The sequence below is a fragment of the Salvia miltiorrhiza genome, chromosome 7 (assembly GCF_028751815.1).
Source record: "Salvia miltiorrhiza cultivar Shanhuang (shh) chromosome 7, IMPLAD_Smil_shh, whole genome shotgun sequence".
In the NCBI taxonomy this organism is placed as follows: Eukaryota; Viridiplantae; Streptophyta; class Magnoliopsida; order Lamiales; family Lamiaceae; genus Salvia; species Salvia miltiorrhiza.
The window spans coordinates 3,865,384-3,891,188 of record NC_080393.1 but is presented as its reverse complement, the minus strand read 5'-3'; the positions used below and the strand labels follow the sequence as shown (position 1 = coordinate 3,891,188).

At 35.6% G+C, this 25,805-nt stretch overlaps 7 protein-coding genes and 2 non-coding genes across 10 annotated transcripts; 4 read left to right on the top strand and 5 right to left on the bottom strand.

Moving 5' to 3' along the window:
- On the top strand, nt 1-504 carry LOC130993078 (uncharacterized). Its single transcript, XM_057917800.1, has one exon. It carries the CDS (start codon nt 1-3, stop codon nt 502-504), a length of 504 nt encoding a protein of 167 aa, XP_057773783.1.
- A 665-nt stretch (nt 505-1,169) lies between these two features.
- On the bottom strand, nt 1,170-2,253 carry LOC130991746 (uncharacterized). Its single transcript, XM_057916122.1, has 2 exons — nt 1,935-2,253; nt 1,170-1,793 (listed from the first exon to the last, which is right to left on the bottom strand). Exons 1-2 carry the CDS (start codon nt 2,043-2,045, stop codon nt 1,389-1,391), a joined length of 516 nt encoding a protein of 171 aa, XP_057772105.1. The 5' UTR covers nt 2,046-2,253; the 3' UTR covers nt 1,170-1,388.
- A 794-nt stretch (nt 2,254-3,047) lies between these two features.
- On the bottom strand, nt 3,048-6,438 carry LOC130991745 (putative late blight resistance protein homolog R1A-10). 2 transcript variants are annotated; one of them, XM_057916120.1, is made up of 2 exons: nt 3,764-6,438; nt 3,048-3,366 (listed from the first exon to the last, which is right to left on the bottom strand). In XM_057916120.1, the coding sequence occupies exon 1, from the start codon at nt 6,309-6,311 to the stop codon at nt 3,780-3,782; it is 2,532 nt and encodes an 843-aa protein (XP_057772103.1). In that variant the 5' UTR covers nt 6,312-6,438; the 3' UTR covers nt 3,048-3,366; nt 3,764-3,779. The 2 variants fall into 2 exon arrangements, with proteins under 2 accessions (XP_057772103.1, XP_057772104.1); XM_057916121.1 differs by having other exon boundaries at nt 3,048-3,355.
- A 4,081-nt stretch (nt 6,439-10,519) lies between these two features.
- LOC130991743 (putative late blight resistance protein homolog R1B-16) lies at nt 10,520-16,171 on the bottom strand. The gene is made up of 2 exons (XM_057916118.1): nt 13,628-16,171; nt 10,520-13,160 (listed from the first exon to the last, which is right to left on the bottom strand). The coding sequence occupies exons 1-2, from the start codon at nt 13,637-13,639 to the stop codon at nt 10,647-10,649; spliced, it is 2,526 nt and encodes an 841-aa protein (XP_057772101.1). The 5' UTR covers nt 13,640-16,171; the 3' UTR covers nt 10,520-10,646.
- LOC130993077 (putative late blight resistance protein homolog R1A-10) lies at nt 13,651-16,164 on the bottom strand. The gene has a single exon (XM_057917799.1). It carries the CDS (start codon nt 16,162-16,164, stop codon nt 13,651-13,653), a length of 2,514 nt encoding a protein of 837 aa, XP_057773782.1.
- Nucleotides 16,172-17,331: 1,160 nt separating the features above from the next.
- On the bottom strand, nt 17,332-20,880 carry LOC130991744 (uncharacterized). The gene is made up of 2 exons (XM_057916119.1): nt 20,593-20,880; nt 17,332-17,779 (listed from the first exon to the last, which is right to left on the bottom strand). Exons 1-2 carry the CDS (start codon nt 20,774-20,776, stop codon nt 17,517-17,519), a joined length of 447 nt encoding a protein of 148 aa, XP_057772102.1. The 5' UTR covers nt 20,777-20,880; the 3' UTR covers nt 17,332-17,516.
- LOC130996434 (U2 spliceosomal RNA) lies at nt 18,919-19,113 on the top strand. Its single transcript, XR_009092610.1, has one exon. It is a non-coding gene; the product is annotated as a U2 spliceosomal RNA (small nuclear RNA).
- Nucleotides 20,881-21,757: 877 nt separating the features above from the next.
- Nucleotides 21,758-23,447, top strand: LOC130991742 (bidirectional sugar transporter SWEET6b-like). The gene is made up of 6 exons (XM_057916116.1): nt 21,758-21,861; nt 22,305-22,341; nt 22,434-22,650; nt 22,729-22,890; nt 22,969-23,091; nt 23,183-23,447. Exons 1-6 carry the CDS (start codon nt 21,819-21,821, stop codon nt 23,309-23,311), a joined length of 711 nt encoding a protein of 236 aa, XP_057772099.1. The 5' UTR covers nt 21,758-21,818; the 3' UTR covers nt 23,312-23,447.
- A 481-nt stretch (nt 23,448-23,928) lies between these two features.
- LOC130996374 (U2 spliceosomal RNA) lies at nt 23,929-24,124 on the top strand. The gene has a single exon (XR_009092556.1). It is a non-coding gene; the product is annotated as a U2 spliceosomal RNA (small nuclear RNA).
- The last annotated feature ends 1,681 nt before the right edge of the window (nt 24,125-25,805 follow it).

Below are 25,805 nucleotides of genomic sequence, written 5' to 3'. Positions count from 1 at the left end.
ATGGCGGTCCCTCACAAAGCAATGGTGTTGGCGTGGAGGCTGTTGAGAAATCGACTACCAACTTGCGACAATTTAAGAAGAAGAAACATCTTGGTGGGGGAATCGGAATGCAGTTGCAACGCGTGCATCCTTAACATGGAGACAGCAAACCACATCTTTCTTCATTGCCCAAAGACGGAAAGAGTTTGGGATGGTATTTTCCAGTGGTTGGGGATGAATTTCATTCGCCCTCATTGCGTCGCCTCGCATTTCATTCAGTTCGTCCAGCTTGGAAAGGGGAAGAGGTCGGAAAAGTTGCTTGAAGCCGTGTGGAGCTGCACGTGCTGGCTGGTCTGGAAGTGGAGAAACGAGAGCAGGTGGGAAGGGAAAAATTGGGATATCAAGGATGCGATAATGGAGATTAAGGCGAGGATTTGGAGTTGGAACAAGATCTTCAATTATTTTGAGAGTGATTTGAATTTTTCCTCTTGGATGTCATGTAATCTTTCGAATTGGCTGTTGTAACGGAACCTTGGTACCACTGGTACCGTCTTCCTGTTTCTTTTTTTCAATGAAATCTTTCTTTTCTTACCAAAAAAAAAATCAACACACAATTTTCCTTGTATACTGTACCTTCAAGAATATTATACTAAAAATTAATAAAAATAAACAAATTAAAGGATTAGATCAGCGAGACGGGAGTAGCATTTTTGACGCAATCTTGCAAATTTTACGAGTAAGAAAAATGGGATTAAATTTAGCGATATTCGTTTAAAAATTCGAGCAATTCATAGCTTAGCTCAGCATGCTACGAGATGTGATCAGCGGGCTCTGAAGAATTCTTTTTTCTCAATTGGTTTGAAGGATATTGTAAAAGATGATATTATTAAATAAATGTAATATTATTTACTTCTCAAAAAACCAACGAGCGAAGTGAAAATAACTATAGTGTGAAATAAATAACTGTAGCTAAAAGAGATGGTTCATCTAAACGAGTAACTAGTTTATGCTCGAGGGTATTTGGTTTGATTGATTCATTTGGCCCATGTTTCAGACCTCCAATTGAATTACTACAATTTATTAATTCAAATAGAAACTATTTATTAATCATCTTTTGATTTATAATGTAAAATTCTAAAAATACACTCGCTAGTCGCTAAATTTAGTCATCCAATAAGTGAAAGACCCAATTAGCCAAAAAACATCACAACCAAATTGCACTTCGCAATTAATACAATCACATTCTTTTTTCTTTTTTTAATACCTCTCTTTTGATAAATAAAAAGAGAGTCGCATTTCTTGAGAACCCCCAAAAGGAAATAATTAAGGGGGGTCAAAAAAGTTTACATAGGAAAGCTAAAAGAATTCCCTTCAAACAAAAGCTAAAGGCGGTCAAGTCAGTCAGCTCATCACGTGACCAAATAAATGGGCGTCTCCGCCGCAGAAATCCGGTGGCCCGCCGCCGCATTCAGCTCCCGGAGACTGAAATACGGGACACCCACCTCGCCCTTCGCGAGCGGGCCCGAGCCCGGCCTCCTGTAAGGGGTGGAGGCGCCGCTCCTGCTCTCGGTGATGTAAATTGGGCCCGATATCGACCCAATGCGGTGGCGGCGGCTGTCGTGATCGCCGGTGGAGGCGGAAGGCGCCCGTTTGGGGAACTTGAAGAAGAGGAGGGCGTTGCGCCACCACCGTTTCTTGCTCTTCTTGATCTTCTTGGAGGATTCGTCTTTGGAGATGGGCTTCTGCAGCTTGAAATGGAGGTCTATGGATCTTGACGCTGTCTCTCTCTTGTGCTTTCGAGCTTCTTCCAAAACCTGCAAAAATCACAAGAAAGATTAAATCAAAATGTAGATAGGAATCAAGGAATTGGAAAGGCCCACATTGTTGTTTTGATGCAAGATTGGATTTTGTTATGAGTTAAGTGATCTTAGCATGCAGAGAGAGAGAGAGGGAACCTGAAAGTAGTCGATTTGAGGTTCAAAGCCGTAGTCGGAGAAGTGTTGAGGTTCAGGAATGGGGAAAATGGGTGATTTGTTGGACACTGATTTTGTAGTGAAAATGTCCATTTTGCTCTGCTCTCAGTTTTGGGAGTGAAATGGTTCTGAGCGAAGTGTTTGTAGAGAGAGAGGGAGAGAGAGTGGGGGGCTCGAGAAGAGAGGGAATGGCCGTTGGAGATGGAAAGAGAGAGCCCTACTAAATAGATGCACATTTTTTAGTGGACTTCTCATGTTACAAATTAACCTACCACATCATTGCCATTAATAAATGTCACACGCATGGTGGTCCTATAATTAGGGCCACTATATAGTTCATTGTTTAAGTAAAACTAGTAACTATGTACTAATTTACTTATTTATCACACTTCGGTGACTTTGGATGGGCATTGCATTTACTTTAGAGATTAGTAATGTTTAATTGAAATTCTAGTTATGAATTTAATTAAATTTTGGTCAGGAATCAATAAATTATTATATAGAATTGCTGAATTCTAATTAACTCAGTATAATTTTTGTCGGAATTAATTCATATAATTAATTAATAATTCATCTGTCCACATAAGTATAAGTATGATACCGTAAATGAGTGGTTGTGATTGAATTGATTGTGAAATTATATAGAAATGAGTGACCAATTGAGATCAAATGATTTTGTTCCAGTAAAAGGGGAATAATAAGTCACGAGCTAGAAAATAATCTAACAATCTACGTAAAAATACATTTTATTTGATTCAAATTGTATATCGTGATTCCAAAAATTCATCTTCATGTCACGCCCACAAGACGTTCATTCATTTTTTTTATTATTATTTTTTTTTGAAGGTTGATATTCACCAAAGCGTTCATTGATTTTTTTTTGAGAGTTGATATTCACTTATGGCCCAACCCAACCTTAAAAAAATTACTAGTATAAATGTGGCCCAACTTCTACTTCGTTATTACACTTATGACCCATTAATGTTATACCGGCGTAGTTAGTTTAGTGCATGAGAGGAGTGATGCTTCATATATCTATTTCAGCATGATTTCCATTGTGGCAATTCAGTTAACTGTGGAATAAGCAGTAAAATCTAGACAAGAAGTATTATGAGGGCAGATTCATTATCTTCATATTATCATGTATAACCTGCTATCTTCTGATAGCTACATAATACTACTAGATTTTACCATATACTAATACTAGCTTCACACACTCACTTTCACCACCATCTCTTCTTTCTTGACAACAACAGTAGTAGCCTTAGGCATTGCTGCTACGCCCGCTGCATCTCCTCGACTAATACTTTCTTCCTTCTTCACCGAGTTGAAAACATGCGTATGAGAAGGCGCCACACTCGCCCTCCTTATCGGCCTTGAGCACGAGTACTCATTGTCGACACCTGCACAACCACTGCAGCAGTCCCTCGTATCCATTCTTGAATATTGAGCTCTGTTTTCTCTTGAAATTAAGCAGGAAATATTTGGATTTGATGTTTGATTCTTGGAAGAATGAGAGCATATATAGTGAAGAATTAGACTTTTGAGGTCTTTACCACATTGAATGCTTCATTCATTTGCTAGAAACTAGAAGGTCTTGCGTGCATGAAGTAGTCTGTTGAATGTCTTCACATATAATATCAACATAATTACTTGTGCTGATATTGTGTTCAAGATTATAATATCATGCAGCCAAAGCTCAAGATAAGATATAGGCATTAACACTTGTACATAAACATATATTCAAGAAAGTTGAACTCAAATCTATGAAGAACTCAACATTGGTTACCCGAGAGAGCTAGCAACTTTACCTTGCACAATCTAGCATCACATACGAAGTTGAAGGTCATCGTTACCATTCGCACGTTGCTCCTCGATGATCAGTGTAGCTGAAGCCACAACGGAAGGGCTGCATTCATCCAACTCGATTGTTTGGAGCGTCAGAATGTCTCCAATACCTGAGGGGATCTCCTCTAGGGCAGAGCAGCGCCGGATAACAAGGTGACGGAGTCTTGGGAAGCTGCTCTCATCGGCTTGCCAATGCACAAGTTGTACTTGTTCAAGTAGCAGGAACTGCAGCTTGCTGAACTCTTGCTGCTCTGCATCCCACAAACCTTTGAACTTGCAATCTCGAAGTTTAAGAACTTCAAGATTTGGTAACTCCTCACTAAGATATTCCATGAATTCGACAGCTATCTCACATCTTGTGAGAGACAAGTTTCTCACAGAAGGAGGTAATCTCAATCCTGATATGGAAACTCGAGGATCACCTCGAAAGCAGGAAAATTTCAATGTTTCAAGTTTGTGCAGATGGAAAAGGTCACTGCAGCGCGAACTTGTAATTCCCAAGTATTTTATGTTGGGGATTCTGCCAAGGAACTTGACGCTTGGAAAGCCAATAGAAGAGATGGTCTGTAGCTTTTCTAGAATCCAATCACTATATCCAACACCCGAGATATATGCTCCACCAAACTTGACATGTCTTAACTCTGTCATCTGCCATATCTCAGCTGGCAGATCAATGTAAGCCAAACTTGTACAAATCACTAAGGTTTGCAGATTACACAATCTTGAGATATAAGAAGGCAGTACCTCGACATTGCAGGAGAATGCTAAGTAGTGCAAGTTTAAAATGTGCAGTATTTCTGTTGGAAACTGTGGGAACTTGATCTCTAGTATGTCCAACACCCTCAGCAATCTCAGACAAAAAAACACTGAAGATAGAATCTCGCGTGATGCAAGACCGGTGCAAACAAAAGAACGTGCAAACGACATCAACTCTGCTGAAGCATACACATCTCCAATGCGATAAGACGGATGCACACTCACGCGGCGTAGGCTGTACACTGAATCTTTGTTCACCATTCCAACTCGCTTCTTCTTGACATGCACAAATCCCTGTTCTTCCCCTTTCTTTAAGCATAAATCCCTCATCAGATCATGAATCCCGTATCTCTTCGGTCTCCCAGTGGACTTGAATGCTCTAACAGAAACAAGATTTCTGGCAACAAGAGCATTCAAACAATCTTCAGCCTCCTCTTCCATGCTTTTATCTCCATTTGATCTCAGAAATCCCTCAGCTACCCATAGCCTTATGAGTCTTGAGGGCTTAATCTCATAATCTTCTGGAAAAGCTCCCATGTACAGAAAACATGGCCTCAAGTGACTCGGCAAGTGGTTATAACTCAAAGACAGTATATTAGAGAACTGCTCGCCCGATTGAGCTACAACAGCACTCACATCATTCGCAACGTTCTCCCATAAATCTCGTGCCCTGTTCGCCTTGGACAAGAGCCCTCCGACGACATGGATGGCAAGAGGAAGACCTCCACAGTTGCTTGCAATGTTCCTTCCAATCCTTTCCAATGCAGCAGGGCAATCCTCCTCTTCTTCAAACACCTCTTGACGAAGTAGATTCCAACTTTTTGACCCGTTTAGCAATTGCATCTCGTGTTGTTTACTCTGCGAGCTTACGTGTTTCGCCACAACAGATTCCCTAGTGGTTATCACAATTCGGCTCCCATTATTGTTGTCTGGGAAGTACTTCCTTATCTCATCCCAGAATATATTGCTCCATATATCATCTAATACAATAAAGTATTTTCTACCAAACAAGCTCTGATACAAAATATCTTTCAATGAACTATTTTTGTTTTCAATATGTTGATCAATTTCTTTTCCAATTATGCAACGAAGAAGGCCTAATAGAATTGCTCGCATATCGTAATCTTGTGAGATTGTGACCCAAGCAAGAGAGCTGAAGTGCTCAACAATGAGTGGATCTCGATAAAGTTGTCGAGCTAGAGTGGTTTTACCGATCCCACCCATTCCAACAATGGGCACGATCTCCAGCTTGCTTTGCGTCCCAGTCAGCCGATCCTTCAACAGCATCAAATCTTCATCAACTCCCACAACAATGCTCTTCCAACTCGGATCTTGCAATGGAGAAGCGCCGCTCGATGAAGTGCCGTCAGGCAGGAGCTGCAACACTTCTTCAACTCCGGAAACAAGTTCCTGCGACGCTACAACTTGTTCCATTACGGAATCAAGTTTTTGCATCACTTGCTGTAGATCTGGTGTGAGGAAAGCTAAGCTCGCATCTCCTGGCTTCGAAAGCATTCGATCCACCATATGAGATTCAATTATATCTTCTGCTTCATGTGCTGCATCACGGATTTGACTCTCCAAACTAGTTTCTGCTTTGGGAAGTGGAGAGTTTTCAAGAATCTGCTTCAGAGAAGCAGATTTTTCGAGGAGGGATTGGAGTTGTGGTTTGTTGTGATCAAGAATCCAACGTTTTTGTTCAGGATTCAAGAGTTGTTGTAAGATGGTGATGAGGGGTTGAAGATTGTAGGCCATTTTTTCTAATCTATTCACACTCAAAAGAATGATCCAATCTAAAACAAGCCAGCTTCAACACCTAACTTGTTGATGAATTGAAACTTTGCTCATTGTTGACTTTGAGCAATTAATGCAGAATTGTTATTTGGTATTAATTGTCATAATTGATTAGTTGGCTATAATTTATTTTGGGTGGTTGCAGTTTGCATGATATGCTTTGAATGTCTCAATGATTTGCATTATTTTACATGGGGTTGATTTGCATTATTTGCATTAGTTTACAAGATCAATTATGATCTTGTAAAGAAGCGTGTTCATATTTTTATTCAAAAGTTATAAAAATTGATGTTTGCCTAAGGGAAATAACAAGGAATTAATTTTTTTATATATATATTTTAGAAAAACCCATTTTTGTGCCTCAATATTTTCGTACATATATATCTCTTCTAGTTCTTAGCAGTACAGATATTTCAAGAGTCTTGCTTCAGAGAAACAGATTTTTCGAGTTGTGGTTTTTGTCAATTTTTAGGGTGTTTGTTGAGGATATCACAATAATTAATGATCCAATCAATAAACAACAACTAACTTTTGTTGATGAATCTAACTTCTGATCGTGTAATTAATGTTATTTTATTTAATAATTTATTATTTTAGAAAATCTATTAATTTATTACTTTCATTAGATAATTTATTGGATGAATATATTTATTTATAAGCCTTATCAATAGCTATAAATATATATCACATAGATTTAGTGTAATATCTAATGAATAATATATTCTTATAAATATATAATACTGTAAAATACCTTAAAATAAAATATGTAATAAATTAAATAGAATTCTAATGTGATTAGATTTTGGAATCCCCTTGATCGACGTTGGTTTAATTGATGAACTTCTTTTAGGGAAAAACGAATTGTGATGTATAAATATCAATTATATTAGGGATTTATTTAGAAATTATAATTAGATTAGATGAGGGAAACAACAATATTGGACCTAAGTAGAGAAGAAATTTTTTATCTAATTAATTTGACAACGTTTTTATGTATATATTTGGTTTTATAATATAAAATATTATTTATAAATTTGGGTGACAAATAAATATATATCAAATAGATTTATTTTATAAATATATAATACAAAATAAATAATAGGGGTAAAATAGGCAATCCACAAATTGTCCCATAGAATGCTACCTAAGTAGAGAAGAAATTTTTGATCTAATTAATTTGACAACGGTTTTATGTATATATTTGGTTTTATAATATAAAATATTATTTATAAATTTGGGTGACAAATAAATATATATCAAATAGATTTATTTTATAAATATATAATACAAAATAAATAATAGGGGTCAAATAGGCAATCCACAAGTTGTCTCATAGAATGCTTAGGCTCTTTTTCTATTACTCATTTCTCTCCATATATTGATGGGTTAATATGCAAAAACACCCCGAACATTACCACCCCAACTACACTTAAGCCCCTAACCTAACGTTGATATCAACTAACACCCCAAAGTTCATTAAGTACTACAATTAAACCCATAAAACAAAATTTCTTTCACAAAATTAAGAAATTCATTTTTTTAAAATTTATATAATATATAAAAGGGAAGTTTTCTCCCTCCATTTTTCCCACCATTTTTTCTCTCTCTTCTCCCATCAATTTTTTCATATAAATAAATATTTTCATACACAGACATAAATAAAAGAATTGTAAAATTTTAACAAATAGAAAGAAAATAGAATATTTTAAAATTTTAATAACTTATTTGTTTTAAATTTATTTTTAATAATTTTTATACCATATTAAATATTTTGTTACAAACTTAAACATAAGATGCTTATTAAATATTTCTTCATAAATTAAATTTGATATTATTTAGAAAAAAAATATTAAAATTGTAAAAGAAAAAAAAGTTGAAAAATAATGAAAAAATTGATGGGAGAAGAGACAGAAAAAATGGTGGAAAAAAATGGAGGGAGAAAACTCTTCTTTTATATATTATATAGATTTAAAAAAATGAATTTCTTAATTTTGTTAAAGAAATTGTTTGTTTATGAGTTTAATTGTAGTACTTAATGAACTTTGGGTGTTAGTTGCTATCAACGTTAGGTTATGGGCTTAAGTGTAGCTGGAGTGGTAACGTTAGGGGTGTTTTTGCATATTAACCCATATATTGATTCAAAACCTCGACTTTATGGTTGGAAGAGAAGCATCTTATAAATTAAGTTGGACTTTATTATGTGACTGTTCAATGTTGATTTTGAACAATTAATTAAGTGTTAATAGGTAAAAATGCTTTAATCCTTAAATTGTATATGAAAAATGTTCTCTTTCATAAGCATAGACATTTTATGCTCAAATTAAATGAACATACTTAAATATCATTTGCTGTGGATGACTTTTGCTTAAATTTTTATTAAAAGTCTTACACATTTAACTGATTTAAAAGCTATAAGTTAGATGAAATACAACTTTATTATAAAAAAGAACAATTTGATAGAATGTGTAAGAAAAAAATACGATTTTACTATAAGTCATAATTTGTAAGAAAAATTTGAAAAAGAGAACGATTTGATAGTTATTAGTCAAAAGTTGATTTAGTCGATGGCTAGATCATCTATCCGTCCGGACAACAAGATCATTTGATCGGGTGGCTAGATGGTGACTAGATCATCTAGCTACCCGATTAAATGATATGACTGTCCGGGCGGCTAGATGATCTAGCCACCGCCTAGATAAACTTTTGAGTGATAGCTGGTCAATGGTTCTCCTTTTCATATACTATATGCAAAATTAAAAAATAATGTGGGGGCACATCAACGTAATGTTGTTTTAATGTCATATCTGGATTTTGTGGTCAAATTCTTTGACTCGGACATGAAATTTTTGGCTAGAGCCACTCCAGAATCACCCATAGATTCTTGAATTCACTTTGATAAGTATAGCTCGACCTAAAGGGGATTGCTTTAAATTAAGTCAGTATTTTGATTTTTGAGCCACATTGAGAAAACAAATTGAAAATCTTTGAGGTGGAATAATAGCAATGTTTAATGGATTAAAGCAGGGGAAATTTGATGATTGTTGCATCCTTCACAGTGGTCTGCTTCTGAAGTTCAGCCTAGTGCCAAACAATTCATATGTATAGTGACACTTTGGTTTGAACTAAAAAAATTATAAATATGGCCGTTATTACACTTATGACCGTTAATGTTATACTGGCGTCGTTAGTTGAGTGCATGATTCTTCATATCTTATTTCAGCATGATTTCCATTGTGGCAATTCAGTTACTGAAGAATTAGCAGTATAAGCTAGACAAGAAGTATTATGAGGGCAGATTCATTATCTTCATATATAACTCTGCTATCTTCTGATAGCTACATAGTACTAGATTTTACTGTCATCTAGCTTCACACACTCACTTTTACCACCATCTCTTCTTTCTTGACAACAACAGTAGTAGCCTTAGGCATTGCTGCAACAGCCGCTGCATCTCCTCGACTAATACTCTCTTCCTTCTTCACCGAGTTGAAAACATGCGTATGAGAAGGCACCACACTCGCCCTCCTTATCGGCCTTGAGCACGAGTACTCATTGTCGACACCAGCACAACCACTGCAGCAGTCTCTCGTGTCCATTCTTGAATATTAAGCTCTGTTTTCTCTTGAAGATTAAGCAGGAAATATTTGAATTTGATGTTTGATTCTTGGAAGGATGAGAGTATATATAGTGAAGAATTAGACTTTTGAGGTCTTTACCACATTGAATGCTTCATTCATTAGCTAGAAACTAGAAGGTCATGCGTGCATGTAGTCTGTTGAATGTCTTCATATATAACATCCAACATAATTACTTCTCCTTCCGAAACAAAAATTTAATGTATATGTGTTCAAGATTATTATAATCATTTCTAGTACTATATTGGTATAAGAAATGTTCGAGATTAGAATCCAACCGAAAATTCGAATTAACTTGGCTGAACATGCAGCATGTATACGTTGTTAGCAGAATCACCATAAAATCTATGCAAACAAATAATTAATGAAGATAAGTTCTTATGCCTTTAAATAAAACTGAAATTGATAGCTAGGATTAGGCATTAAAACTTGTACATATACTTATATTGTAGATGAACACATAATATAAGTTGTTACATGCATTTGAAATTGAAATTGAAATTGAACTGGACATGAAGTACTACTACTTGAATATAACAGCTACGTACAATATGTGATGTCATTGATAGATAATCAATTCAAGATCAACAAAGTAAAACTTGTTCCAAATCAAAGTCAAAAAAAACATGACGGAGAAGAAAAGATGGGATACAAATTAAGTTCAAGGGTCTTGTAGTTCCCATTCAAATTTGGAACTTCTGACATATATACGAAGTTGGAGGTCGTAGTTGTCGTACTCAGATTGCTGCACCTCTCGAATTTCTCTCGCCGAGGCCATTGCAGTAGCACTGCAACCATACAACTCGATCAGTTGAAGCGTGGGGATTTCTCCAATGCCGCAAGGGATTTCCTCTAGCGACCAACAATCTGTTAAAAGAAGACGTCGGAGTCTAGGGAAATTGCTCTCATCAGCTCTCCAGCGCACCAGAATCTGAGCTTCGAGACTTAGAAACTGCAGTGAACTGAATTCATCCTCTTCCGTCGCCTCCCACTCTGCACTCGTGAAGTCACATTCACGTATTTGGAGTCGTTGAAGATGCGGCAGTTGAGAGAGAGTCTTCATGAACTCCCCAGGTATTGCACATTCAATGAGAGTCAGTTTCCTCAGAGACGGAGGCAACAATAGATTACCCAAAAAATCGCCGGTTGAGGGCAAGTAAGATGAGCATCTTAGCCTTTCAAGTTTCTGCAGATGGAGAAGGTCTACAGCCGATCCAGATTCATAGCCGACAGTATCAAGTCCCAAGCTTTCTATATTGGGAAAGCTGCTGAAGAAATCGATATCGATTAGTCTGTGTAATTGTATAGTAGAGATGGTTTGCATCTTCTCTTGAATGAACCTTCTCCCATAGCCAGCATAGTGCATGGTTGATCCCTTCAACTTGAGGCATCTCAGCTCAGGCATCTCCCATATCTCCGATGGGACATGAACGACGGCGTCCATGCCGCTGAAAACAATCAATGTTTGCAGATTCCGGAATCTTGATATCTCATAAGGCAGCTGCGGACCACAGGAGAAGGCTAAGTAGCGTAGGTTGACGAGTTGTAATATCTTCATTGGGAACTCCAAGTCATGTGAGTCGTCCTCCAACACGTCCAACACTCTAACCAATCTCGACACGTCGAAGAAAGAGCCACTCAGATGCCGTAACGTATCACCATCACGGCACATGAAAGAGCGGGTGGACGAGAAGGCTAAAGCATCAACACGGTGAAATCGAGAAGAGTAGTCAAGTCTTTGACGACGCGGGCTGTAGAATGTGGCCTTTGGGACACTAGGAGGCGTGACGTGAAGAAACTTCTCCTCTTCAGCTTTCCTTATGCATACATCCCTCAACAGATCATGGATGCCGTAGCTCTTTGGTTTTCCATTGGGACCTTTTTGTGTAACCATGAGCAGATTCCTCTCCACCAGAGAAGTCAAGTAGCCCTCTGCTTCATCAGCTTCTGCAAATCCCTCAGCTGCCCACAAACTCATCAACCTAGACCCCCACACCTCATAATCCTCTGGAAAAGCTCCCATGAATAGAAAGCATGGTTTCAAGTGGCAAGGCAAGTAATTGTAACTCAACGACAGTATGTTGGAGAACTGCTCGTCTTTCTCAGCTATAGCTGATCTCACGTCGTTACCAACGTGCTCCCATGAGTCTTTTGATCTCCCGGCCTCGGACAGGAGTCCTCCGATCACTTGGATTGCCAGAGGAAGCCCACCACAATCACTCGCGATGTTTCTTCCAATGCCCTGTAATTCAGCAGGGCACTCGCCTTTCCCAAACACCTTCTGGGAAAGTAGAATCCAGCTCTGGGACTCGGTTAACAGATTCATCTCATGCTGGTAACTCCCCGAGCCTACGACATCTTTACCCACATTTGAATCTCTACTTGTGAGCATGATTCGACTGTGATTATCATTGTCGGGAAAGCACCTTCGCACAGAGTTCCAAGAGTCGGCACTCCACATGTCATCTAACACAATCAGGTATCTTCTAGCATACAAGTTCTTATATATAACATCTTTCAACACGTTATCTTCCTCTTTGAGGAGATCAGGAGTAATGAGCTCTTTATTTATGCAGCTTAAAAGGCCTAATAGCATTGCTCGCACATTGTATTCTTGTGAAATTGTGGTCCAAGCACAAATATCAAAGTGAGAAGCAATGGATTGGTCATTATAGAGCGTTCGAGCAAGAGTGGTTTTACCTATCCCACCCATTCCGAGGATGGGGATGATCTCCAGCCTGCTCTCCTGCCCTCTCAGCCGATCCATCAACTCCATCAAATCTTGATCAAGTCCCACCACAGTGTTCTTGGCAGGCGAGAACGAAGAAGCAACAGCAGCAGCAGCAACAGATGAACTAGTTCTTGATATTTGTATCCCATTCACAAATGACATCACAGAATGAAGCTGTTGGATCACTTGCTCCAAATCTGGTGGGTAAATTGTGAAGCTCGAGCTTTCAGGTATCACCTGATTGACCATGTGGGATTCGATGATGTCCTCTGCTTCATGTGCTGCATCTTGGATTTGACTCTCTAATCTTTCCATTTTGGGGCCACTTGCCACAACAGATTTTTCAAGAATCTGCTTCAAAGATGCTGATATTTCTAGGAGGGATTTTAGTTGTGGTTGAACGTCATCAAAATCCCATCGCTTTTGATCAGGTTTCAGGATTTCCTGGAGAATCATGATGAGAGGTTTTAGATTGTAAGCCATTTTTCTGCTCTCTCTCTCTCTCTCTCTCTCTCTCTCTCAAAAACACAAGTAAAAAATAGGCAGCACTTGCAACAAGTAAACAGAAAAATATTGAATTCTATAGGTAGCAAGTTGGCTGCAGTTGACTTTTTTTGTGAAATATGAACGAAGGTGGTTTGATTGTTACATGTGAGCTGTTAATATTCTAATTTATAGATTAACAATCTTTTTTTTATATACATATAAATTACACAAGTAGACAAAGAAAATTTGGATTTAACCACTTCCAAAAAATGAAAGTATAATTGCATTCAAGATTATAATATCATGCAGCCAAACACTCAAGATAATAGGCCGAATTAACTTGGATTAGGCATTAACACACTAGTTCATAAACATATATTCAATAAAGTTGAACTCAATTCTATGAAGAACTTAACAATGGATACCTGAGAGCACATGCAATTCGGCCTCACATACGAAGTTGAATGTCATTGTTACCATTCTCACGTTGCTCCTCGATGATCTGTTTAGCTGAAGCCACAACGGAAGGGCTGCATTCATCCAACTCGATTGTTTGGAGTGTCGGAATGTCTCCAATACCTGAGGGGATCTCCTCTAGAGCAGAGCAGCGCCGGATAACAAGGTGACGGAGTCTTGGGAAGCTGCTCTCATCAGCTTGCCATTGCACCAGCTGCACATCTTCAAGTAGCAAGAACTGCAGCTTGCTGAACTCTTGCTGCTCTGCATCCCACACACCTTTGAACTCGCAATCTCGAAGTTTAAGAACTTCAAGATTTGGTAACTCCTCATAAAGGTATTCCATGAATTCGACAACTATTTCACAATTTGAAAGAGACAAGTTTCTGATGGAAGGAGGTAATCTGAATTCCGATGGGGAAACGGGAGTTAACTTTCCATAGATGGAATAGCCGGACATTTTCAATGTTTCGAGTTTGTGCAGATGGGAAAGGTCACATTCATGCATACTACCAATTCCCAAGTATTTTATGTTGGGGATTATGCCAAGGAAACTGACGCTTAGACTGTTAATAGTAGAGACGCTTTGTAGCTTTTCTAGAATGAAGCCTCTCCAATCACTACCTAAGAAATATGCACGACCAACCTCCACATGTCTTAACTCTGTCATCTGCCATATCTCATCTGGCAGAGTAATGTAACCCGAAGTTGAACAAATCACCAAGGTTTGCAGATTCCATAATCTTGAGATATAAGAAGGCAGTTTTTCGGAATCTGTGGAGAATGCTAAGTAGTGTAAGTTTGAAATGTGCAGTATTTCTGTTGGAAGCTGTGGGAACTTGATCTCGAGTATGTCCAACACCCTCAGCAATCTTAGGCCAAAAAACACAGAAGATAGAACCTCACGTGATGCAAGACCGGTGCAAAGAAAAGAACGAGCAAACGACATCAACTCTGTCGAAGCATACACATCTCTGATGCGATAAGACGGATGCACACTCACACGGCGTAGGCTGAACACTGAATCTTTAATGAGTACCTTTCCAACTTGCCTGTTCTTAACATGGATAAATCTCTCGTCTTCTGCTTTCTTCAAGCATAAATCCCTCATCAGATCATGAATGCCGTATCTTTTAGGCCTCCCACTAGACTTGACTGCTCTAACAGAAACAAGATTTCTGGCAACAAGAGCATTCAAACAATCTTCAGCCTCCTCTTCCAAGCTTTTATCTCCCTTTGCTCTCAGAAATCCCTCAGCTACCCACAGCCTTATAAGTCTCGAGGGCTTAATCTCATAATCTTCTGGAAAAGCTCCCATATAGAGAAAACATGGCCTCAAGTGACTCGGCAAGTGGTTATAACTCAACGACAGTATATTAGAGAACTGCTCGCCGGATTGAGCTACTGCAGCACTCACATCATTCGCAACGTTCTCCCAGAAAGCTTCTGTCCTGTTCGCCTTGGACAAGAGCCCTCCAACAACATGGATGGCAAGAGGAAGCCCTCCACAATTGGTTGCAATGTTCCTTCCAAACCTTTCCAATGCAGCAGGGCAATCCTCCTCTTCTTCAAACACCTCTTGACGAAGTAGATTCCAACTTTCTGGCTCATTTAGCAATTGCATCTCGTGTTGTTTACTCTGTGAGCTTGCGTGTTTCGCCACAACAGATTCCCTAGTGGTTATCACAATTCGGCTCCCATTATTGTTGTCTGGGAAGTACCTCCTTATCTCATCCCAGAATATGTTGCTCCATATATCATCTAATACAATAAAGTATTTTCTACCAAACAAGCTCTGATACAAAATATCTTTCAATGCACTATTTTTGTTTTCAATATGTTGATCAACTTCTTTTCCAATTATGCAACGAAGAAGGCCTAATAGAATTGCTCGCATATCGTAATCTTGTGAGATTGTGACCCAAGCAAGAGAGCTAAAGTGCTCAACAATGAGTGGATCTTGATAAAGTTGTCGAGCTAGAGTGGTTTTACCGATGCCACCCATTCCAACAATGGGCACGATCTCCAGCTTGCTTTGCGTTCCAGTCAGCCGATCCTTCAGCAGCATCAAATCTTCATCAATTCCCACCACAATGCTCTTGCTCGATGAAGTGTCGTCAGGCAGGAGCTGCAGCACTTGTTCAACTCCGGAGACGAGTTCCTGCGATGCTACCACTTGTTCCATTACGGAATCAAGTTTTTGCATCACTTGCTGTAGATCTGGTGTGAGGAAAGCTAAGCTCACATCTCCTGGCCTCGAAAGCATTTGATCGACCATGTGAGATTCTATCATATCTTCTGCTTCGTGTGCTGCATCACGGATTTCACTCTCCAAACTAGTTTCTGCTTTGGGGAGTGGAGAGTTTTCAAGAATCTGCTTCAGAGAAACAGATTTTGTGAGGAGGGATTGGAGTTGTGGTTTGTTGTGATCAACAATCCAACGTGTTTGTTCAGGATTCAAGATTTGTTGTAAGATTGTGATGAGGGATTGAAGATTGTAGGCCATTTCTTCTGATATGTTCACACTCACAAGAATGATCCAATCTATAACTTTGTCAGCTGCAGCAAGAATTGAAAGTTTGATCGTTGTTGACTTTTAGCAATTAATACGGAATTGTTTTTTGATAATAAATTGGGGTGGTTGTAGTTTTCGTGATATGCCTTGAACCTATCAATGATTTGCATTATTTTTCAGATGGGGCTTCAATTATGATCTTGAATTTTGAAAAGAAGCCTTTAATGTTTTATATTTTTATTCAAGTTGTGTAAATTAATGTATTGCCTAAGGGAAATAAATTGTTATTTGATAATTGACAGTATTGACTAGTTGGCTATAATTTTATCAGCTTGGTTGTAGTTTGCATGTTAAGCCTTGAACAGACCAAAATAATAAAAATGAAAACGACATCGTGAACGGAGAGAATATTATTTTTCTAATATTTCTATTGCGTATAAGATATTGTTAACCATCATAACAATTTTATGCATTGAAAATAAGGCTTGGCCTTTAATCAATATGCCTGTGCTTTCAAGATGTTTTTTATAATTTTTTTGTCTTAATAAAATCTCAATTTCTTTTGATTGTCTGTCAATGTCGCTTAAGAAATGTTGTCGTAAGCAAGTATTTCTACTTCATTTTCTTGTTAAGAACTTATCTTTATGATTTATTTTTTATTCTTTTCATGAATTTTATGTTCATTATTATTCGTGGACTAGTGAAAAGAGCATACATTTTATATGTAATCAATGTTATTTTATTAATAAAAGTAAAAAAAAAATATAAATGTAATATTAATTATAAACCCCTTTAATAATACTCAATAAATTACTAAATTCTATAAATTATTAAATGAAAATTATTGATTTTATTATATTTAGGGCTGGTAAACCGGTCGGTTCGGTTATAACCGAACCGGTTTACCGGTTAACCGGAACCGATTAAGAGGAATTCCTCTAACCGAAAACCGAACCGGTTTTTTGACCGGTTAACCGGTCCGGTTAATCGGTTAACCGAACTAACCGGTTAATGAAAAAGTCAAAATTGAAGTGGAAGAAAAGCAATGGGGGCGGTGCTGCTGCATAGCTGGTTTCCATATAATTTCAAAGTGGGAGGAACTCGTTTCCAACTCCAACAATAATAATAATCAATCTCATCCACAAACATCCATCAATATTGAACTAATTAAGAATTATCCATTAAATCCCTTGCTTGTTGTATAATATGCAGTTCATTCAAAAAACAAGTATTACACCCCTTAAAATCACAGATCTTTGTTACCGCTAAGTTGTCTGCTAGAGATTGGAGCGGTCGCCAGATCCCTGAGCAGAAACCAATGCCTCAAAGGTACGCCGGAATTGCTAGACCGCCGCCGTTGGAGCTCGGATCAGAGGCAAGCAAAGGCCGAAGGGACTCGCCGAGGAACTGGGGAAGGCAGTGACAAATCTCAGGCGCGGTAGACCGGCGACGTGGGTAAGATGCGCCGGTGGAAACTGGGGGAGGGCATCGACGTCGCTCGGCGCAACCCTCTCATAGTCGCCGACGAATTTGGGGGAAGTGGGAAAGGCAGAAGCGGAAGGCTGCAGAAGTCTGGATCTGGAACTTTGGGGGAATCGCTGGAGCCCTATTATTTTAATTATGAGTACAACTTAATAAAATATATACTTTAATTATATTAACCGGTTAATTCGATTTTAACCGGTCGGTTACCGGTTAACACCGAAAGTGATAACCGATAACCGAACCGAAAAAAATCGGTTACCGGTTAACCGATAACCTGTTTTTTTGGTACCGGTTATAACCGGATAACCGAAACCGATTTACCAGCCCTAATTATATTGATGGTTTAGTGTTACTAGCATTTGCATCCCGTGCAATGCAAGGGAATTTTTTTTTATTTTTTATATTTATATAAAAATCAATACTAATTCAATTATCATATTCATAAATATAATAAAATTTTAACTAAATATATTTCAATTGAATATTAAAAAATAAAAAAATAAAAAAGAATTTACAATTATAAAATTTGATATTATGAAAAAGCAAAAAATAAAAAATAAGTTAAAAAAAATAAAAAAATACTAATAAAAAAGAAATTAACATACATTTTTTTCAAAAAGATGAGAGAGGAGAGAGAAATTTATAAAATTTTAATATTTAAACAAATATAATTTGTACATTTTAAATCAAATATTTATATAAAATATATGAAATTAAAGCTCTTATCGTGATCTTTAATTCGATATGCATATTAAATATTTTATAATTAATTGAATTTCACAATTTTGAAAATAAATAAAACAACAAATAAGAAGTTAAAGAAATAAAAAAGAAAAGAAAAATATAGTTTAAAATAAACCTTCAATTTTATTATAACTACAAAATTGCCACTCAATTTTGAAATTGATTTTAAATTGAAAACTCCATTTTTAATATAGTATAGATTTGTTCAAAATGAGATTGACTTAAATTATTTGCTTCACAATCTATAAATTCAGTTATTATTATACAATACTCATTAAATTTAATATTATATTCAATAAGTTGATATTGTTATTATATACTATTTTAAATCAAATACTAATATATAAATATATAAATTAACATAATTTAACAATTGTCATAAGAAGTATCAACATATTTGGCTCTAGCGACGTTAGCGTTGATTAATCTCGAACTTTTCTTCCCACATCGAATACCATAAGAAAGTCATCTTCGAAAACAAAAAATAAAAATGAAGGTGAATGTATGTTAAAGCTCATACCTTTCTCGGCCTTTTGGCTAAGATCAAGTGTAGTATCTGTTCTTATCAGTTTAATATCTGATATGTGGGCCATCGGCTCACACGATATTAAATTAATTTCTTGAGGGGAAGGCCCATCAAGATAGCTTGCTATCTGGGTTTTCAAGCGTCGCCCATGCGTTGCACTATTGCACGGGCCTGGCGCACCCCACCAAGTCCAGTCTAATCCTTTGTCTTAGAAATTGCTATGTCATTCGTTATGTTTTTTGCATTGATTTTTATTGGATTCTATATAATGTAAATAATGAATATTAAACTTGGTACTGAATTTATACAATATTGTTCCCCTTCTAGAGGTGTCAAATCTGCAGTAACCTGCACAACATCATATATCTAATATATTTTCTTGAGAAATTATTAAGGCATATGGAATGCTTTTTGCAAGGATGCATATTGGATTATATATATATGATAGTTTTATTCAGAAAACTCTACTCGAATTATAATATAGGAACTAATTTAAACCATAGATCCGTAGTAGTTGGACGGCCAAGATCTTGATTTGTCAATTAATTTAATTCGAAGATATTTAATCAATAATTCATATGTTTCTATCAACGAATGACATATTTGTGATCTTGATTTGCCAATTAATTTAATTCAAAAATATTTAATCAATAATTCATACGTTTCTATCAGCGAATGACATATTTGTGATTTTGTTTTTGACGCTATCTCTCCAACTACTCTTCTCCGAAAATTGCGTACAGTCAATAAGGAAACTTAATTCTTGTTATGATTACAATTGGTTGGCTGCATATTCGTAAGCATCATAGTTATATTTAAATATGTTGTGAATTATCAATATGAATAAATCTATTGATATATGTCGTGAATTATCAATATGGTAGTATGAATTACTAACTTGATTGCATGAATTATTAAAACACATTCTGATTGTACGAATTATTTTTTATTTTCATACGAATTATTTTTTATTTACGTACGAATTTTTTTTGGTTCATGTATGAATTATTTTGGTTTTCATATGAATTATTTTAGCCTCAACTCTGATTGTATGAATTATTTTTTATTTTTGTACGAATTATTTTTTATTTACGTACAAATTATTTTAACGTTAAGTTGATATTGTCAAATTGATATCTTGAATTGTCATTATAAAATAGATATTAAGTTTCTGACGTTAATTTTGTAGAAATTAAAAATGAAACATATCCTAAAATTAATCATGCAATCCCTTAAAATTTGGAATCATTGATTACATTAAAAGAATGTTACAAATATATGTATGTAATTAATTCAGATGAGGCTGAAACGTAATTCCCTTGTGTAAGGGAAAGATAGTTATTAAAATTCAGAAATTACTTTTCTACCTTAATACATGATATGACGTTAATTACATACAGAAATAATGATGAAGATCTGTCCGTTAATTAAAGAAAATCCAAGGGCCTACAATGATTCTTATTTTATAGCCTAATTTTGATTTTTTATTTTAGCCTCCCCTATATATAATACTCCAATAATGAATAATCAGTACTTGGTTATATATAATATCAATAATGAATAATTAATACTGGTTAATATTAGAATAATTAATAACAGGCAAATATCAAAGTGAGAAGCAATGGATTGGTGATTATAGAGAGTTCGAGCAAGAGTGGTTTTACCTATCCCACCCATTCCGAGGATGGGGATGATCTCCAGCTTGCTCTCCTGCCCTCTCAGCCGATCCATCAACTCCATCAAATCTTGATCAAGTCCCACCACAGTGTTCTTGGTAGGCGAGAACGAAGCAGCAACAGCAACAGATGAACTAGTTGTCGATATTTGTATCCCATTCACAAACGACATCACAGAATGAAGCTGTTGGATCACTTGCTCCAAATCTGGTGGGTAAATTGAATTCTATAGGCAGCAAGTTGGCTGCAGTTGACTTTTTTTGTGAAATATGAACGAAGGTGGTTTGGTTGTTACATGTGAGCTGTTAATATTCTAATTTATAGATTAATAATTTTTTTCCCATAAATTACACAAATAAATAAAGAAAATCTGGATTTAAAATCTTTCCACTTCCAAAAAATGAAAGTATAATTGCATTCAAGATTATAATATCATGCAGCCAAACACTCAAGAAAATAGGCCGAATTAACTTGGATTGGGCATTAACACTTATTCATAAACATATATTCAAGAAAGTTGAACTCAAACCTATGAAGAACTTAACATTGGATACCTGAGGCTGAGAGAGCTAGCATTTGGTATCACATACGAAGTTGAAGGTCATCGTTACCATTCTCACGTTGCTCCTCGATGATCAGTGTAGCTGAAGCCACAACGGAAGGGCTGCATTCATCCAACTCTATTGTTTGGAGCGTCGCAATCTATCTTCAATATATAGCTTTTCTTGAATGAGGCCTCTCCAATTACTATCTTCAAGATCGAATATTGCTTGATCAATCCCCACATGTCTTAACTCTGTCATCTGCCATATCTCAGCTGGCATAATAATGTCAGAACTCGAACAAATATCTAAGGTTTGCAGATTACACAATTTTGAGATATAAGAAGGCAGTTCCTTGACATTGCAGGAGAATGCTAAGTAGTGCAAGTTTAGAATGTGCAGTATTTTGTTATCGATAGGATTAAGAGATATACACAATCTCTTTAATTCCTTCTCCTAGTGTAACTCAAACAAGTTTAAAATGTGCAGTATTTTGTTATCGATAGGATTAAGAGATATACACAATCTCTTTAATTCCTTCTCCTAGTGTAACTCAAACACTCTTTGAGTATCTATATAAAGACTTCTACAACCATTCTACCTTTGCAACCATCGATTCATACTATTTTTTTAATTTTTAATTCTTTCAACTTTTATACTTAATTCGCAAACATGCACGGCGTAAGTTTGATCCGTTTCGTTGTCGGCGTCATCGGTATGTATTTTTTGCTATTCTACGTTGAACTATTCATTTGTTTTTTGGAAAATTGTATATTTTCATTGATATATACATATAGTTTGTTTTATAATTTGATCATCCTTTTCATTGCATGAAAAGACCTATTTAGGTAGACAGATTATATTATATTTTGTTATCTTGCATGTGTAAGTATGTTATTATCTAATTGGATCGTAAAGTTTATTATTGATGATGTGGTTGAAGATGAGAGAAGCATTAGTCTTGCTAGTTTGATCATCTTTTTCATTGTTATCTTTGAATTTCTTCCAATGTTTAATTTTATTCTATTTCAGTTAATTGGAATTTTGTATTCTTCGCATTCTACGAATTTATAAATATATATTTAAAACTTTCTTGAATTTGTGTAATTATTAATATCTGGATTTTGACTATGTCTTTTTATCTCAAATTTTGCATAGGCAACATTGTATCTGGCTTTCTATTTCTGTCTCCAATGTAAGTAACTGAACTTAACTAATTAAACTCTCTTATTTATTTCTAGATTCATTCTTTTTTATTTTTCCTGAAATTTTTTATTGACTATGCAGACCAACATATTGGAGAATATATAAAAATAAAAACACCGAAGAATTCGATTCATTTCCCTATCTCGCCGCCTTCATGAATTGCATTATGTGGATATTCTACGGCATGCCCTTTGTGCATCCCGACAGCGTTCTCATCGTCACTATAAATGGCTTTGGACTTGTGATGGAGATTATATACTTAATTACTTTCTTCATCTACACCTCCAACAAGCAAAGGGTAAATTCTCATCATATATCCTACTTTAAACATTCAATGAAACTCTAATTAATTATATATTCTTGTTTTTTCAATCAGAAACGTATAATGCTAGGCGTATCTCTCGCGCTATTCATTTTTGGTTTAATCATTATCGTCACTCTCCTCACCCTTCACACAACTACTAAGAGGTCCATGGTCGTCGGTATCCTATGCGACATCTTCGGCATTGTTATGTATGCATCCCCTCTTTCCACACTGGTAAGTAAACTCGATCTAATCCCTAAACCCTAATTTATTTATTTATTTATTTTTATAGTGAAATTATTTATTTTACAGAAACATGTGATTCAAGAAAAGAATCCGGAGTCCATGCCGTTTTGGCTTTGCGTAACTGGCTTCCTAAACGGTGCTATTTGGTTCTCCTACGCCTTCCTCAAGAAATTTGACCCTTACCTTGCTGTGAGTTTATTTACTTACTAATCGATTAATTTTCATTAATTGGATGTATATATAACTTTATATATATATATATATATTAAAATTTGTGTAGTTTGGAAATGGAGTTGGAGGAGCGTTTGGGGCATTTCAACTCGCTGTCTACGCTTATTACTATTTCAAGAATTCTCCAAAGGGTGTAGTTGCAAAGGATGAAGTCAAGCCGGCTATAGAACTAGTTTGAAAGTTTGATCTAGTATTTTTTTTTAAAAAATTATTCTAGTTTAGACATTAAATTAGTAGTTTGTTTTTTAGTTTAGAAATTTTAGATGTTCATTAATTTCTACGTTTTGGAACGATTTTGCTGTTTATTTTGCTAGTAAATGATTATCATTCAATTATATACTCTATCCCTCCGTCCCATATTCTAATCATTCAATTCGATGCGGATACCCGACGCGGGTATTAGGGTACCCGCAAACCCGCACTTCAAGTGATTTTTTCAAATTTTTTCTTCTTTCTTTGGCTAATTAAAATTGTAATTGCTATGTAATTAAGTTAATAAGTTCCATTTTTCTCCGTTAATTAAATTTTTATTTTGACAAACTAAAAAGAAAAAAAAATACTTGGAATCATGTTAGATCGAATTGCAGTTGGCATCAAACAAAGAAATTAAGAAACCAACTCTATCCAATCAAATCCTTTACCAATTTGTTAGGTACAGTAGATTCAGTGAAACGTGAATATTTTGAGCTCTAGTGATGTTGATTAGTCTCGGATTTTTCTTCCCACATCGAAACGATAAGAAAGTCATCTTGGAAAACAAAATATAAGAATGAAGGTGAGTGTATGTAGAAGCTCATACTTTTCTCGGCCTTTTGGCTAAGATCAAGTGTAGTATCTGTTCTTATCAGTTTAATATCTGATATGTGGGCCATCGGCCCACACGATATTAAATTTATTTCTTGAGGGAGAAGGCCCATCAAGATAGCTTGCTATCTGGGTCTTCAAGCGTCGCCCGTGCGTTGCACTACTGCACAGGCTTGGCGCATCCCACCAAGCCCAGTCTTATCTTTTCTCTTAGGAATTTCTAATGCATATAGAAGGGTTTTTGCATGATGTTTATTTGATTCTATAATGTGGTAATGAATTTATACAATATTGTTCCCTTTTAGAGGTGTCAAATCTGCGGTAACATATATCTAAGCTAAAGATAGATTAAGGAAAATAATTCAATTTAGTCGTAGAGTACTGTGAACAAAAGCATTAATTCGTGGAGAAATCCGAAGATGCATTGATCATTCAAGTTTCTCAATCTTTGATCAAATAAACAGCAAGTAGTTTGGTTTGAGCGTTTGGAAGGGGAAAGATTTTAAATCCAGAATTTCTATTGTGGTTTCAGTAGGCTGGAGATGCAGGTGGAGCTATGTGTGTTTGGGAGATACAAGTTTATTTAAGCCTTGTAATTTATAAATTATTCCAAATTTCTACTTATCATGATGCATTTTGTTGTTTGCCCGGGCCTCCTTCAATATTTAGTAAATTTAAATTTATTAGACAAAAAATTATATTTCATTGATTTTGAAGATTTATTTTTTAAATTGCAAGTGCTACAAATATGATGCCGTAAAAGATAAAGTCCGATTAGTGAAATTCTTGAGTTTGTTAAAATTATATATTGTTTTTCTAATTTTTCTATTGCATATAAAATATTGTTAACCAGTATAATAATTTTATGTATTGAAAATAAGACTTGATCTTTAGTCAACGTGCTTGTACTTTCAAGATTTTTTTTTATAATTTTTTTTCCTTAATAAAATCTCAATTTCTTTTGATTGTCTGTCAATATAGTTTAAGACATGTTGTCGTGTCGTATGCAAGTATTTCTACTTCATTTTCTTGTTACTTAAGGCCTAAGGGCATAAGAACTTATCTTTATGATTCATTTTTCATTCTTTTCAAGAATTTCGTATTCATTATTTTTTATGACTAGTGAAAAAAACGCACATTGTACGGGTAATTAATGTTATTTTATTTAATAAAAGTAAAAAATATTGGAAACCTCTTTAATAATACTCAATAAATTAATATACTCTATAAAGTATTAAATGAAGACATTAATTTTGTTATATTGATGGTTTATTGTTATTCTCTCAAAATGAAATTGATTTAAATTATTTATTTCACAATCTATAAATTTAATTATTAATCCCTTCATCCCGCGAAGCTTGAGCAATATTCATTTTCGGATTGTACCAGGAAGCTTGAGCATTTCTTTATATGACAAAAGTTTTTCTCTTTATTAATTTTTCACGTTTTTCACATACCACACTTAACACACAAAATACTAGTAACTCCTTAAAACCCGTGTTAAATACTAACTCCTTAAAACCCGTGTCGAAAAAAAAATTCTCAAGTTTTGTGGGACGGAGGGAGTATTATACAATACTCATTAAATTTAATATTATATTCAATACACATTAAATTTAATATTATATTCATCACCACTATTAACCGCATGCAGGTGGAATTGAACTCAAAACCTCTCACAAAAGATAATCTTTGGTTGTCTCAGCTTTGCTATTTGAATAAAGCTTCATGGGCGTTATTATACACTATTTCAAATTAAAAACTAATATATAAAATAACATAATTTTTTTGCTATAAGTAAATATAAATTGCTCATAACTTCCAAAATAAAGTACTGTAATTCAATAGTGGCCAATTTGTTAGGCACA

Coding starts and splice junctions, on each gene's coding strand:
- LOC130993078 (XM_057917800.1), top strand. CDS start 1: ATGGCGGTCCCTCACAAAGCAATGGTGTTGGCGTGGAGGCTGTTGAGA.
- LOC130991746 (XM_057916122.1), bottom strand. CDS start 2,045: ATGGACATTTTCACTACAAAATCAGTGTCCAACAAATCACCCATTTTC. Junction 1,794..1,934: donor CTCAAATCGACTACTTTCAG/GTTCCCTCTCTC, acceptor TGATTTTTGCAG/GTTTTGGAAGAAGCTCGAAA.
- LOC130991745 (XM_057916120.1), bottom strand. CDS start 6,311: ATGGCCTACAATCTTCAACCCCTCATCACCATCTTACAACAACTCTTG.
- LOC130993077 (XM_057917799.1), bottom strand. CDS start 16,164: ATGGCCTACAATCTTCAATCCCTCATCACAATCTTACAACAAATCTTG.
- LOC130991744 (XM_057916119.1), bottom strand. CDS start 20,776: ATGTCGTTTGTGAATGGGATACAAATATCGACAACTAGTTCATCTGTT. Junction 17,780..20,592: donor CCTCGGAATGGGTGGGATAG/GTAAAACCACTC, acceptor TTAAAATAATAG/GGCTCCAGCGATTCCCCCAA.
- LOC130991742 (XM_057916116.1), top strand. CDS start 21,819: ATGCACGGCGTAAGTTTGATCCGTTTCGTTGTCGGCGTCATCG. Junction 22,891..22,968: donor CATCCCCTCTTTCCACACTG/GTAAGTAAACTC, acceptor TTTATTTTACAG/AAACATGTGATTCAAGAAAA. Junction 23,092..23,182: donor AATTTGACCCTTACCTTGCT/GTGAGTTTATTT, acceptor AAATTTGTGTAG/TTTGGAAATGGAGTTGGAGG.